Source organism: Sebastes umbrosus, chromosome 13 (assembly GCF_015220745.1).
Source record: "Sebastes umbrosus isolate fSebUmb1 chromosome 13, fSebUmb1.pri, whole genome shotgun sequence".
NCBI lineage: Eukaryota > Metazoa > Chordata > Actinopteri > Perciformes > Sebastidae > Sebastes > Sebastes umbrosus.
Genome location: NC_051281.1, coordinates 7,027,540 through 7,040,461, shown reverse-complemented (window position 1 = coordinate 7,040,461; position 12,922 = coordinate 7,027,540). Strand labels below are relative to the sequence as shown.

The 12,922-nt window shown below is 42.2% G+C and overlaps 1 protein-coding gene across 1 annotated transcript; it reads left to right on the top strand.

The window, feature by feature from the left end:
• Positions 1 to 616: 616 nt before the first annotated feature.
• Positions 617 to 12,450, top strand: LOC119499708 (MAGUK p55 subfamily member 4-like). The gene is made up of 20 exons (XM_037788862.1): positions 617 to 865; positions 1,631 to 1,752; positions 1,842 to 1,919; positions 2,564 to 2,647; positions 2,734 to 2,865; positions 5,647 to 5,728; positions 5,848 to 5,933; positions 6,165 to 6,236; positions 6,559 to 6,755; positions 7,100 to 7,158; positions 7,454 to 7,471; positions 8,230 to 8,271; positions 8,383 to 8,403; positions 8,553 to 8,591; positions 8,806 to 8,973; positions 9,122 to 9,202; positions 9,401 to 9,494; positions 9,716 to 9,824; positions 10,358 to 10,492; positions 10,639 to 12,450. Exons 1-20 carry the CDS (start codon positions 757 to 759, stop codon positions 10,822 to 10,824), a joined length of 1,914 nt encoding a protein of 637 aa, XP_037644790.1. The 5' UTR covers positions 617 to 756; the 3' UTR covers positions 10,825 to 12,450.
• The last annotated feature ends 472 nt before the right edge of the window (positions 12,451 to 12,922 follow it).

The following is a 12,922-nucleotide window of genomic DNA, read 5'->3' as shown; positions in this document are numbered from 1 at the left end:
ATTTTGGATTATTGCAGAAAATAAGATCTGTGGCAAACAAACGTTTATGATATTTACACATTTTGTTCAGCGAGATAATCTTCACAAATGAACACCACTTTTATGATTTTTGAAGCGTACGTGCAATCGCCAGAAGTAATAGAGCTAACGTGGGGGAGTTCTTTGATCACCTCACTTCAGTGATAGACAGGTATAGACTTGGCGTACCATGACTGGCTCAACTTATCCTCTTCCTAGACTGAACTTACACCTCATCATGGGCAAGTTGAGCCAAAAGTATTTATTTTACATCCAAAGTAATCATTCCCAAGGATGCACCACATCGTGAAATATATGTTCATGTTTTAGTTGGAGACATTCCTGTCATTCCCTCACTTTAAATATGCCTCAAGTAAAAACTGGCTCAACTATAGCTAATACCGCTGTCCCGACCGACGGCGTTGTCATGGAAGAATAGCACCCACCCTCCAGTTGCTTGCTGTTGTTTGCACCGTTAGCACCGTTAGCTGCGAGACGTCGGTCAGCTGTCGCCATGTTGAGAGTCGTGTGGAGGCAATAGATAGGCTCTGAATTTCGTACTGAGCACCTTTAAATCATGATGATGGTGGACGTACATGCAAATTAAGTTCTTGATTGTAACACCGCCTCAGATTTTTAACATATTTTGTAGTTATTTTAAAAAATAGTAAGCAATGACATTGATATCAATTAGTCAGTCATGTCTTAAGTTGTGACCTTCTTGCATTAGATCAGAGTATGATTCACACTAAAAGTTGTTTTTTGTTATTGTTTTTTTTAGTAAAATACGCCTTTTTTCCTCTGAGGCGAGTCTGGACAATCACCATGATACAAGTTATGGAGGACGGTGAGAAACACACACACACACACACACACACACACACACACACACACACACACCTATACATATATATATATATATATATATATATATATATATATATATATATGACCTTCATTGATGGCATTCATTGTTTATTATTAGACTTGAGTTCAGTCTTAACCCTGAACTCAAGTCTAAATCCAGGCGCGGGCTTAATTTCAATTTAATCTAATCTAAAATCTAATTCAGATGGTATGAGTGTCTCTCTGCGGGGTCAGGGCTCCTCAGTAGCACTTAATCCTGTCTGGCCCAAACATGTTTGTTTTTCACCCTCTGCTCAGGAGCCTCAAACATCTGCTGTGATATTACAGAAAACAATATTTAATCTCTTGCATGTTGGAATCTGCTGTTGACTCGTGTAATGCATATTATTCATTGTGAGGCTTCAGTGTCTTACTTCTTTCACTTTTTGGTGGCAGCATTTATCATAGTTGATATACATACATTTATAATACATGAATTGCTCCATTTTATCTGAGTAGAGTCACACTGTTCATCTGAAATGATGCATGGCATAATCAGTGGTGGAAGAAGTGTTCAGATGCTTTACTTAAGTAAAAGTACTAAAACCACACTGTGAAAATGCTACACTGGAAGTAAAAGTCCTGAATTAAAAACCTTACTAAAGTAAACGGATGTATTATCAGCAAAATGTAGTTGCTGTCAAACTGCACTTCTTCATTTATTTCTGCATTTTTTATTGTGTTGTTTCTCTGTGTTTGTATGCAGGTGTCAATGAGGTGCTGGCCACTGTTGTGGAGGACGTAAGTCACGCTGTCAGCCAAAACATCGATGGTGCTCAGGTTCTGCATGAACTGCTGAGTGCACCCTGGCTGCGCGCACTGCTACAGGTACGACCTGACTCGACAAACCCTGCACTAAAACAGATGCACCATGTACTTGTCAAGTCATGACATCATTTCCTGTTTTGTCTCTCCAGGTTTATGAGTGCCTGTTGGAGTTCGAGAGGTTGACACCCACACCCATTCTGCCTTATGCCTCAGGACTCTCTCATGAGGTTTATGCACACAAACACACACACCGCATATCCCAATTCGTCAGACCCCTCGGCGTCACTTTCGGCAGCAGTAAACACGTGCTTAACGTTGTAAAGTAAACAAAAACACGAGCAGGTTCAGGCAATAAAACCTGTGATTATCCTAGAGGTCACCACAGGTCATTTTATACAGTAAGCTCAGGTTTAAAAAATATGGTCTCACTATATGAAATGGCTACTATGGGGACTAACATCATCACACATAAATACAATTGGGCTCATTGGATCCACAAGAGTCTCAACTTTACAGTGATACCCAGTTTATGAAATTCCAAGACTGTTTAGGGACTAAAAAACACTGCATGTTTTTTGCCCCAAACTGCATGTGATTATCATAAAGGGGGCATGTCTGTAAAGGGGAGACTCGTGGGTACCCATAGAACCCATTTTCATTCACATATCTTGAGGTCAGAGGTCAAGGGACCCCTTTTAAAATGGCCATAAAAGTTTTTCCTCACCAAAATTTAGCCTAACTTTGGACCATTATTTAGCTTCCTTCCCGACAAACTAGCATGACATAGTACCAATGTCAGTAGTTTTTGATTAGAGAGTTAGCATTTGTATTCCTGTCTGACTATCTCTCTGTCTGTCTTTCCATCCATCAGATCATGACTGTAATACAGAAGGTCCACCATCCCTCCACTGAAGCCAGAGAGCTCTACAACCTCCTCAGCTCACCACACATCCAGGTGTGTTGTTATCACTCATGTACGAGCTCTTGCAGAACTCGTATTTGTTGCTCTGTTATATATAACACCTGTTCCCTTTCTCTCAGGCCCTCCTATCCTCCCACGACAGTGTAGCCCAGTCAGACTATGGACCGGTTTTACCCCCTCTGCCTGATGAGATGCCTGAGGACGAGGAGGCCATGAGGATCGTTTGTCTGGTGAAGAACAACCAGCCGCTGGTGAGACAGAAGCTTTGGTAGTAAAAAATATCCAGACAACAGTTGTCCCTACAAAATGTATTAGCAAAGCAAATTATTAAGTGTCTAAACATGACAGACGGTGGTTGAATAATCGGATCGCATCTACCATATTCAGAATTTAAAATCTATTCAGTCATCAGTCATTGTGGTAATTTGATTGAAAGCGTTATTGATCTATAACTGCATTACAGATTTAATTTTAAGCTTTGAGGAGAGATCTTTCCTTTATCTTTTGTTCAACAAGAACAGAGAAGAGCGCAGGGGAGGTGTAGGAGACGGAGTAGGAATGATTCATAGTCGTTGGAGCAGCCTCCGGCGCCTCACGTTGGACCGTCTAGTCCCTGCGAGGAGGGCGTGGTCGGGGGAGGAGCTCAGAGCGACTGAGAGTGAAGCCAGGCCTCTGCCCCTCCCCAGGGGAGGACGGTCACGTCCCTTTCTCCCCCGCTATCAGTCAACAGGAAGCTGCTGTTTGTGCCCACAAACCGCAGAGCTTTGGAAGAAAGGGCTCAACCAATCAGCTCCCTCTGTCTTTAGTCCGGCCCCCTGTACTGGTAAGAGGAGGAGGACTGTCAATCAATGCAATCACCAATCATCCGTCCATTCACTCATTCTTTGTCACACTCTTGGTGAGCTTACTGTCCGGCAGCTCCCAACAGGCTAAGACTCCTCTGGAGATAGGACTGATTTCCTCTGATGATGCTCGATAAATATGGGTCCAATATTGTACCATACATCATTCATCCATCCCCTCATTCATTCATCCATTTCTGCATTTGCTCTTTCCTTTGTCAGAAAGTCCGTCTTTTGGTTCATCCAGCAAATTTGTTGGAAGGCAACAACCAGTTCATCTATTAGTTCATCCATCGTGAATCTTTCAACTCACAAACAAATTTATTATCCTCACCATCTGTCAATCATCACCAAGTCATCATCTGTCTTTTTCATGTAACCATCGTTCGGCTCCTTTCTTTCTTTTTCCTGCACTGCTGTTCTCTTTCAATGATGTGTATTCTGTTGGCACTTTCTTTCTTGTCTTCATCCGCCTCCCAACATGGAGGTCCATTTTTAGAGAAACCCAATGACAGCAGGGGAGACGGTGCCTCTCCCGGAGGGAGCAGTGATGACTACGCCTATCCTCCGCCTCCAGTCCTGGCTTACAGTCTCAGCCTTCCTAACTCCCCCGTCTTTTACCAGAAGGGGGCTACAGGGGGACACTCGAGGAACATCCCTACACCCGGCAGGAGCCCCTCTTGTGCCGGGAAGAACCCTCATAGAGCCCACACTGCACCTTCTAGTCCTGCGCCTCATCGCTCCACTCGGCAGCAGGGAGTTAGCACCCTCCCCACCCCCGGCAGGCAACATGGGTGTCAAACTGGATCTCATAACAAACTCCAAGAAGATCTTCTAAGTCGTCCCTCGATGTCCCACTACTCTACTGCTCCTCATCACAATGGACGCCAGAAGCAACCACAACAGACGCGAAACGAGCAGCAGCAACCAAAACGCGGTCCACATCGTGAGTTCACCAAACAGTCCAGCGTGGAGGAGCTCAGGTCCACCGTCCAGACGGTGGCCAGCAGCATTGAGCACGGCACTCAGGACGTCCGCCATCTTGGCCACAAGATGGTGGCAGCGACGGAGATGATCACTGACAGCGTGGAAGAGAATGCCCAGGCGCTCAATCTGCTGGCGGAGGTGGTCGACAAGCTCCAGGGGCTCATTGTGGCCAGCAAGCACCCAGAGGTGTCACCGCCACGCCAGCCCAAACAGCGCACTCCTCCCCCACCTCCTCCGAGGGTCTCCTCAATGTCTCCAAGAGCGGTCCACAAACCTCCCACTCCTTACCCACGCCACCGCTCGTCGTCCTCTTCTTCTTCTTGCTCCTCCTCGTCTTCGTCCACGTCTGTCAGTTCCTGTGTAGACGGCTTCGCAACGTCGAGGATTCCAAAACGATTGAACGGAGGCTCCAAGAGGACAGTGGTGACTTTTAGTGGCACCCACAGGGCAGGAGGCAGTGGTAGTAACGGACAGGTGAGGCTCAACAATGGAGCAGTTTCTAGAGCTTCTCTGGAGGACCAAGACTGTAACGGCACAGGCTGCTTGACAACCAAGAAGAAGAAAAAGAATAAGTAGGCCCGAAAACAAACCGTCTCCTCTCCTTCTCTGCTGTGGCGTAGAAAACAAACTTAAATATCTCTACTTCTTTAACTTTTTCAGTGTAGATTTACATCAGCATTTGGATCCCAAATATCAGTTTAAGGAACTGTTTAACCATATAGAAGCAGACTGATATCAGTTCTCGGACAACAAGCACTTTTTTTGTTTTTTCATCTCTGGATTTATCACTCGAAGGGGAAAAAAGCAAAATATTTGAAGGTACAAAGAAATTTCATTTTCTCACTCAACATCTCCCATTTCATCCAGCTATTCTTAAAAAATGTGACCACCGTCATCATCTCTCTTCTATTGTTTTCCGTTTCTATTGTCAGTCAGTCCACTGCGCTTTGAGGAGCACAAGAAAGCAAAAAGTCCTTTATTTATTTATTTTTGCTTTGATTTAAACCAAACCAACTGGATATAACCAACGCATTTCCATACATCAGCTCATGCTTTAAGAGCGTCAGTCATCAGTTGCTTTCATCCCATCTTCCATTTGTATCTTTCCCAATTTATATCTCTCTCTATTTATACAGAGCTGCACTAAAAGCTGGTGCTTCTGTAGCCATTGAAGGTTGTTAAATCTGTCTGTCTGTTTGTCAGGGGGCCACGATACGGAGGGACGAGGAGACGGGAGAGATTTACATCGCCAGGGTGATTCATGGAGGACTGGCCGACCGCAGCAGTGAGATAAAACTGTATTATATATGTATTAGATAGAAGGTACAGGTGTATTAAACATGGTCAAAATGTGCAATATCATGGCTTAACATGTGTGTGTGTGTGTGTGTGTGTGTGTTCCAGGACTCCTTCATCCTGGTGATATGTTAGTGGAGGTGAACGGACACCCTGTAGTGGGTCTGGAGCCAGAACAGGTCATCCAGATACTGGTAGGTCACCTGAGGGGAAAATAAATACATCACTAAATGAAGGCCAGAGATAACTTAAGTGAAGATGATTTTAATTTAAATTTCTAGTAATAAGTAAATATAATATAATATAAATAAGTAAAATAAGTAAATTCGATGTGGTGTGGTATCTGTAGGTGTTCATACTTGTGATCATCATGTGATTATTAAGACAGTTTATCAGTTATTTACTAGTATTTGTTGTGTTTACAGATCAATTCCCAGGGAACGATCCTGTTTAAAGTCATTCCTGATACAGCTCAGAGCAGCAGCAGCCAGAAGTCGGTAAGAAACATCCAGCACACATCCTCAAATGATAGATTCTGTCTCTCTACCAGTGGTAGAAGCAGTACTCAGATCCTTTACTTAAGTAAAAGTACAAATACATTAATGTAAAATGTATCATGGTCATGTTTGTTGACCTGGTTGGTGAGCTGCTGCTGCATACAGTTGCCCTTGGAGGGATTAATAAAGTTTTATTGAACTGAATTGAATTTGAATTGATTGCCGTCTTAAATAAATGTCCTTCTAAATGTACTAATGAGTTTTGCTTGAAGGTGTTTAAATTTGGGAGATTTCCTTTAATCCCTCTCTGTGTGTCTGTCAGGTGTATATGAAGGCATTGGTGGACTACTGCCCCCTGCAGGACTCCTCCATCCCCTGTCCTGACGCAGGGATGGCGTTCAGCAGAGGAGACCTGCTGGAGGTGGTCGACCAGTCGGACGGACGCTGGTGGCAGGCCAGGAAGCTGCCCTGCTCTGTGTCCTGCGCTGGTCTGATTCCCTCTGCCAGCATGCTGAAGAGGTGACGCCTCACACACCCTGAATAGGAACTTAACAGTTGTGTCATCATTCCCAACAAACATTACAGCACTGGTTCCCAACATGGGGGTCCCGATCCCCACTAGGGGTCGCCAAAGCTTCAAGGGAGGTCTTGAGGCCTTTTTGATTTTAAGGGGTGTATTTAAAATACAGTATTATCAAAATCATTGACTGTTAATTTCCTTTTGATCGATTAACCGTTGCAGCTCTAGTTAGAGCCAACTTGAAGCAGCTACACGTTGTTTTCTTTTATGAAAAACAAGTTGTTTGTAGCTGCATCTTTCTTACATTTAACATCTTACTCTTTCTCTCTCTCTCTCTCTGCAGTAAACAGAGAGAACAGTGGTGGTGTCAGCCATTACAAGTTCATACCTGCATCAGACCCTGTAAGCACTCGTCAATGTCATCACTAACTTTAATGTGTATTGATGTGCATCTACAGTTAGGGCTTGTTTATATAACAGTGCATATTAATAAACATCGCTGTAAATGCTGCAGAGTTAGTCAAAAAGTTAATTTTCCTATGTGATCCCTGGACAGACAGACGCATAGTTGTCCTGATATATATAATAATATAATTATATTAAATATAAGATTAAAGACAGGTGTTAATCTCCATACAGGCTCTATACATGTTGTGAATGTGACCTTTAACAGCGTTTCTTTTCTGTCTGTCCTCAGTGACTCTGGCTGATAACGGTGGGTGAGACAGCTCATAGTTCACTTTTTTTTATTACAGTATCTGATGTGTTAGGTGTTTTTTATTTACACATTTGATCCATTAGTGTAGTATTTGTGTGACTTCAATAGGTGTGTGATGATACTGATGATGTGACTGTATTAAACTACTGTCCTGTGCTGTGAATGTAGTGTGCAGGTGTTAAAGGTGCTATTGGTAACATTGATAAAATTCAGCCAAATAAATAATGTGTGATTCTTTTGCGATAAATCAGGATTAAATATTATTATTAATTGACAGTCCTAATTATTATTATTTGCTGCTGTTTCATATGCTGTATTCCCTTCATAATTTGTTTCAAAACCAGATACGATATGATACGATACGATACGATACGATACGATACGATACGGTACGATACGATACGATACGATACGATACAATACGATACAGTACGATACGAGCAGTTAAAGTCATAATTACAAGACAAGCAGTAGATATAGAGTACACACAGTACCAGAGTTGTACTCAAACTAATACCACAGTACTGTCTCAGTCGGCAACAATATAGAAACAGCTCAAGTGAAGTGATTCAACCTGAACTGAGAAACAGGTGAAAACATCATGTTGTCACATCCTCTCACTGTAGAGGAGCGTTGACTCTTCACTTTATTCCTGTCCTGTAGAGTTTGTGGTCAATACTCAGGGTTAGGGTCACTGTGTGACTGTGGAAACAAGCTTCAACTTAAAAAAAGTACCTTTTTTTCATCTCTTCCAGAGGACGATCGAACACATGTTGATGACAAACGCACCCTAATAGGTAATACATGTCCAACACAATGATGAATAACTGATACAGTTTTTACAGACTGAAATATATCCTCCTCCTCATCATCATCATCATCATCATCTGTTTTTCTTCTCTCCGCAGAGCTGGGGGACATACACTTTGGTAAGTGTTTATTTAGGAATTTTATACATTTCACAGAATGATTGTCTGTTATCAATGCACTTGTGTGCTTAGTAAAAAGCAGTATTTAGCAAAATCAAGTGTACTTTAGTGTAAAGTGAGTGAAGAGCTTTAATGTTTTCTTCCTTCAGATGAGCCCAACTCTGATATCACTGATGGAATCTACATGGGTAAGACGCAGTTAGTTATAGTTAGTTAGTTTATATACACAAATAATCACAAAGGGGCAACAGAAAGAGTGAATGCATGATTATACTTTTTGCATGTTGATGGATGAGTAAAATAATGAATTTAACAAAAATAAGCAACACTACTTAAATACATAAAAAATATTGTTAATGTGACAAAGATACAGTAAATGAATGAATGAATTGTGTTCACCAGCTGGTTTCCGGCAGAGTTTCCGTCTCTGGAGGAGGACTTCCTACAGGAGGAGACGACAGTCCTGCACCTCCTGCTCACCCAACAGCAGCGCCCTGGCCACCCCCTACGAGGAGGTGGCTTTGTACCAGCGCCCCCCGCAGGAGAACCACCGCCTCATCATCCTCATCGGTGAGACAGGAATGTTTAAATTATCGTTTTGATTCATAATTTTTTTCTGTTGAAAGCTCCGACTTTTTTCTCTCACTGTTTGTTCCTCTTTAATTCTCCATTTCTCTACAATATCTACAGTATATACAATATATTTCTCTCTGTCCAGGTGCTACAAGAGTTGGAGTGAATGAACTGAGGAAAAGACTCATCAAACTGAACCCTTCAACCTTCCAGGGACCCGTACCTCGTATGTGCCCTCCACAAATCTAATACATTAATTTATAGTGTCACAAAATGGGTTTACTGTTTTACATTGTGTGTCACAGACCCTGGAGATGCCCACTGTTCCTCAACTTTAGTTCCACATGAAGAAAATTATACTGAAAAACATGTGAAGTAAATGATAGCGTACCAGTTTTGATTTGCTGTCACCCTGTTCCTCCAGATACTACTCGTCCAATCAGAGCAGGGGAGCAGACAGGAAGAGAGTACCACTTTGTCACCAAAGAGCTGTTTGAGTACATGGTCTGTAACCACAGGTAGACTTCTCTTCTCTTTTCTTTTGTCTATTTACATGATGACTGTATTTACTGTATACATTTGATTTGGATGCACAGTCTATCCAAATTATTCTTAGAAGAAACTTTGATTATTTAATTTTAGATTAAATTTATCTTTGCTACATGGTCAATATCTAACATTTCTGACGGTGCTGTTATCTGATGTGTATTTGTACCTCTGTTATGTGTGTGCTGGTCAGGTTTGTGGAGTATGGGGAGTATAAGGGCCACCTGTATGGGACCAGCACTGACGCTATTGATGAGGTGCTAAAACGAGGACGGATGTGCATCATCGATATTGAACCACATGTGAGTTTCATTGAGAAGCCAGTCGTTGATAACATGGATCGTTCATCCATCATCATCCTGTTAGACATTTGTGTGAAATTGTCATAATTAGCATTTCAAGTGGACGTTTGTTCCAAATTTGAAGACATTCCCTACCAGCGTTCCTGAGATATCGCAATCACGAGAATAGTATGACGGACGGAAAGACAACCCGAAAATAGAATACCTCCGGGCACGGCTTTTGCCGGCACGGGGGCATAAAACACTCATGTTAAAGGATAAAGCTGCTGTTATTCTATATTACACACACTGTCAACAAATCACAGGAAAATAATGTGTTAGTTGGTCTGTCAGTACTTCCTGTCTGTGGCTTTCAGCTCCAAGTCCACTGGTTCCTACTGAAGACCTAAATCTTTAAAAACACCTCACTAATATATCATTTCCTAAAACAGCTGGTCACTGTAGTTTTTATCAAACAAACAGGAGGAAATAATGTATTTGTTGGGGACTATTTTTTGCAGCGCTAATCCCAGATGTGTTGGTTTTGTTGTCAGAGCATCCTGCCACTGAGGACGGGGAAACTGAAGCCCTACGTGATCTTCATCAAAGCTCCCAGTCCAGACAGACTGAGACAAACCCGGAGAGGCGCTGGAATCATCACCAACTGCTCCGTCAACAGAGCGTTCACAGTAAGAGCTCCGACAATATTAAAGCTCAGATTTCTAAAAGCACGACAACAGAAATATTGTTATGTAATAGCACTAAGTGCAGAAAGAACAAGAAAGAAGTGAAAGACAGTTAGAAAATGAAGTCCTTGTATTTTTTTCTCCTGCAGGAGGAGGACTTTGTGGAGCTGGAGGAGGTGTCCCAGCTGATGGAGGCCAAGTACAAACAGTTTTTTGACAGCATGCTGGTAAACGACGACCTGCAGGACGCCTGCATGCAGCTCTGCTCCATCATCCGGGAGGCACAGGAAGAGCCACAGTGGATACCCGTCAGCTGGAGTTGGATGGAGGAGTAAAGGGGGAGAGGGGAGATGTGGGAAGATTTGGTTGGGAAAGAAAAACTAAGAGAGAAGAGAAAGAAAGATGAGACGTGTTGGGACAATACTGAGTGAAATATGAAGAACTGCGGAGGAGATGGAAGATGAACTAGGAGAAAGAGAAAAGACCTGGATATGGAGACAAATGAGGAGAAGAAGGATGAGAGGAAAAGTTGAGAGATTGCATCAAAAGAATTATTTTTCCTGTTTGTCTTTGGAATTTGCACAAAAACTCTTGAATTGTATTTATAAATTCTCTTTTTATTCATTCGTAATGTTGGCAGGATAGCAGGCTCAGTAAGTAACTACTGACTAGCTTGAATATTACAGAGACTAAAAGAATAAAGGCCGACTGATCAGACGCTTTCCGTCGTCTCATGTTACCTCATGTCTTCTGTTAAAGGCTTCACTTTAAAAGACCAGTGTGTAAAAATTGGGAGGATATATTGGCAGAAATTGAATATAATATTTATAGTGTAAAATCACCTGAAAATATTAATCGTTGAGTTTTCGTTAGCTAAGAATGAGCCGTTTATACATAGGGAGCGGGTCCTCTTCACGGAGTCCGCCATATCGATAACGCTACTCACTGCCGTCGACGCTGCTCTCTCTCTTGCTTCACCACTCACTTCCCATGTAGACACACACTCTACGCACTGGCTCTGCTCCAAATGACCTACAAATGGCTCGAGAGAGGGCCATTCGCGTTTTGGCGTCAGCCACCATTTCATTCTGCAACCTCACCGCTAGATACCGCCAGATCCTACACACTGCTCCTTTAAAGTTAAAGTTAATTTTCATGCAGTCAAAGCTTGTTTTTGGGAATATTTACAGTCAGGTTTTTTTTTTTCAGAAATAGCCATTCAATGTATTTTTATTCTGTAATTACCTCTCTACAGTTGAATTGGTGTTGTAGGTGAAAGTAGACAAGCCTCCATCACTGCTGTGGTGTCTCACCTGTAAACCCTCCTGTAACACTGTGATGTTAAAGGATTTCATGCTTTCTGTCCAGGGGATCCTGTAGAACTGGTTACATGTTGCATGAGAGATTGTGTGATAATAAATGGGTTTAGAAAAGAAAAACAAGGTTCTGATACACAAATCTGTTTTCAGTTTTTGGACATGTCTTTTATCATTGCTATTTTTTTTAAACTTGTTAACAAACAGTTTCTTATTTCCACCTCCAGCAGTTACAGAGCAACATGATCATTCATGAGGAGTCCTGTTTGTGTCCACATGATGAATGTAAGTCCAATATTCATCCTCTTTTAGCTCTGTTTTTGGTCTCCACCTACTCCTGAGGGAAATGTCTGTCTCTTTAGCTGCTAAATGCTCCACTATGTTCACCAGCTAATCTCTAACCACCTGATTCGACTGTTATCAGGCCATTAAATAGGCGTTATCGGTCGCTATAAGCACCATAGATGTGGATCATTAGGGGCCTACTACACCTACTACACTGTAAAAGCGAAAGTGAAACTTCATTTTAGCAACACACTTGGTTAAGTGAAATAACTGTGAACACAAAGACAACTACAAGTTGTTGGTTTAACACGGGATGCGAGTTTCGGTCTCCTGGGTAAAAACGTGTGATTTACCATGTGAATAGATGATAAAAACTACTAATGGGTGTAGTAGGCCCTTACTGACCCACATCTATGGGGCTTATAGCAACTGATAACGCCTATTTAGTAGCCTGTCTGCTGTTTGCTGCTGAGAAGGTATGGTGTACAGTGACTTTTTACAGCTTTTTCTCTGAAATTATGCTATGGGAGCTGTGAGAGTAAACCAGAACAGTAAAGTTGTGGGCCAAACAGCTAAACAATGAGCTGAAACTCACTATAAAGCTCCGTAAAGCCGAGGGGAGCTGCTCGGCGGCACTTTACAGTTCGGTCTAACTCAACCAGTCTTGACGTTTCTATCTCTGAAACTCCTTTTTGACAACTTTTCAGCCTGAAGCTTCTGAATTTTCCCCACTGATCATCACAGACTGGGAGCTTTACTGTAATAAATGCTTGTTTCTTTTATCTAGAATAAAAGTTAACATGTACATATACAGTATGTGTGCTAATTAAAG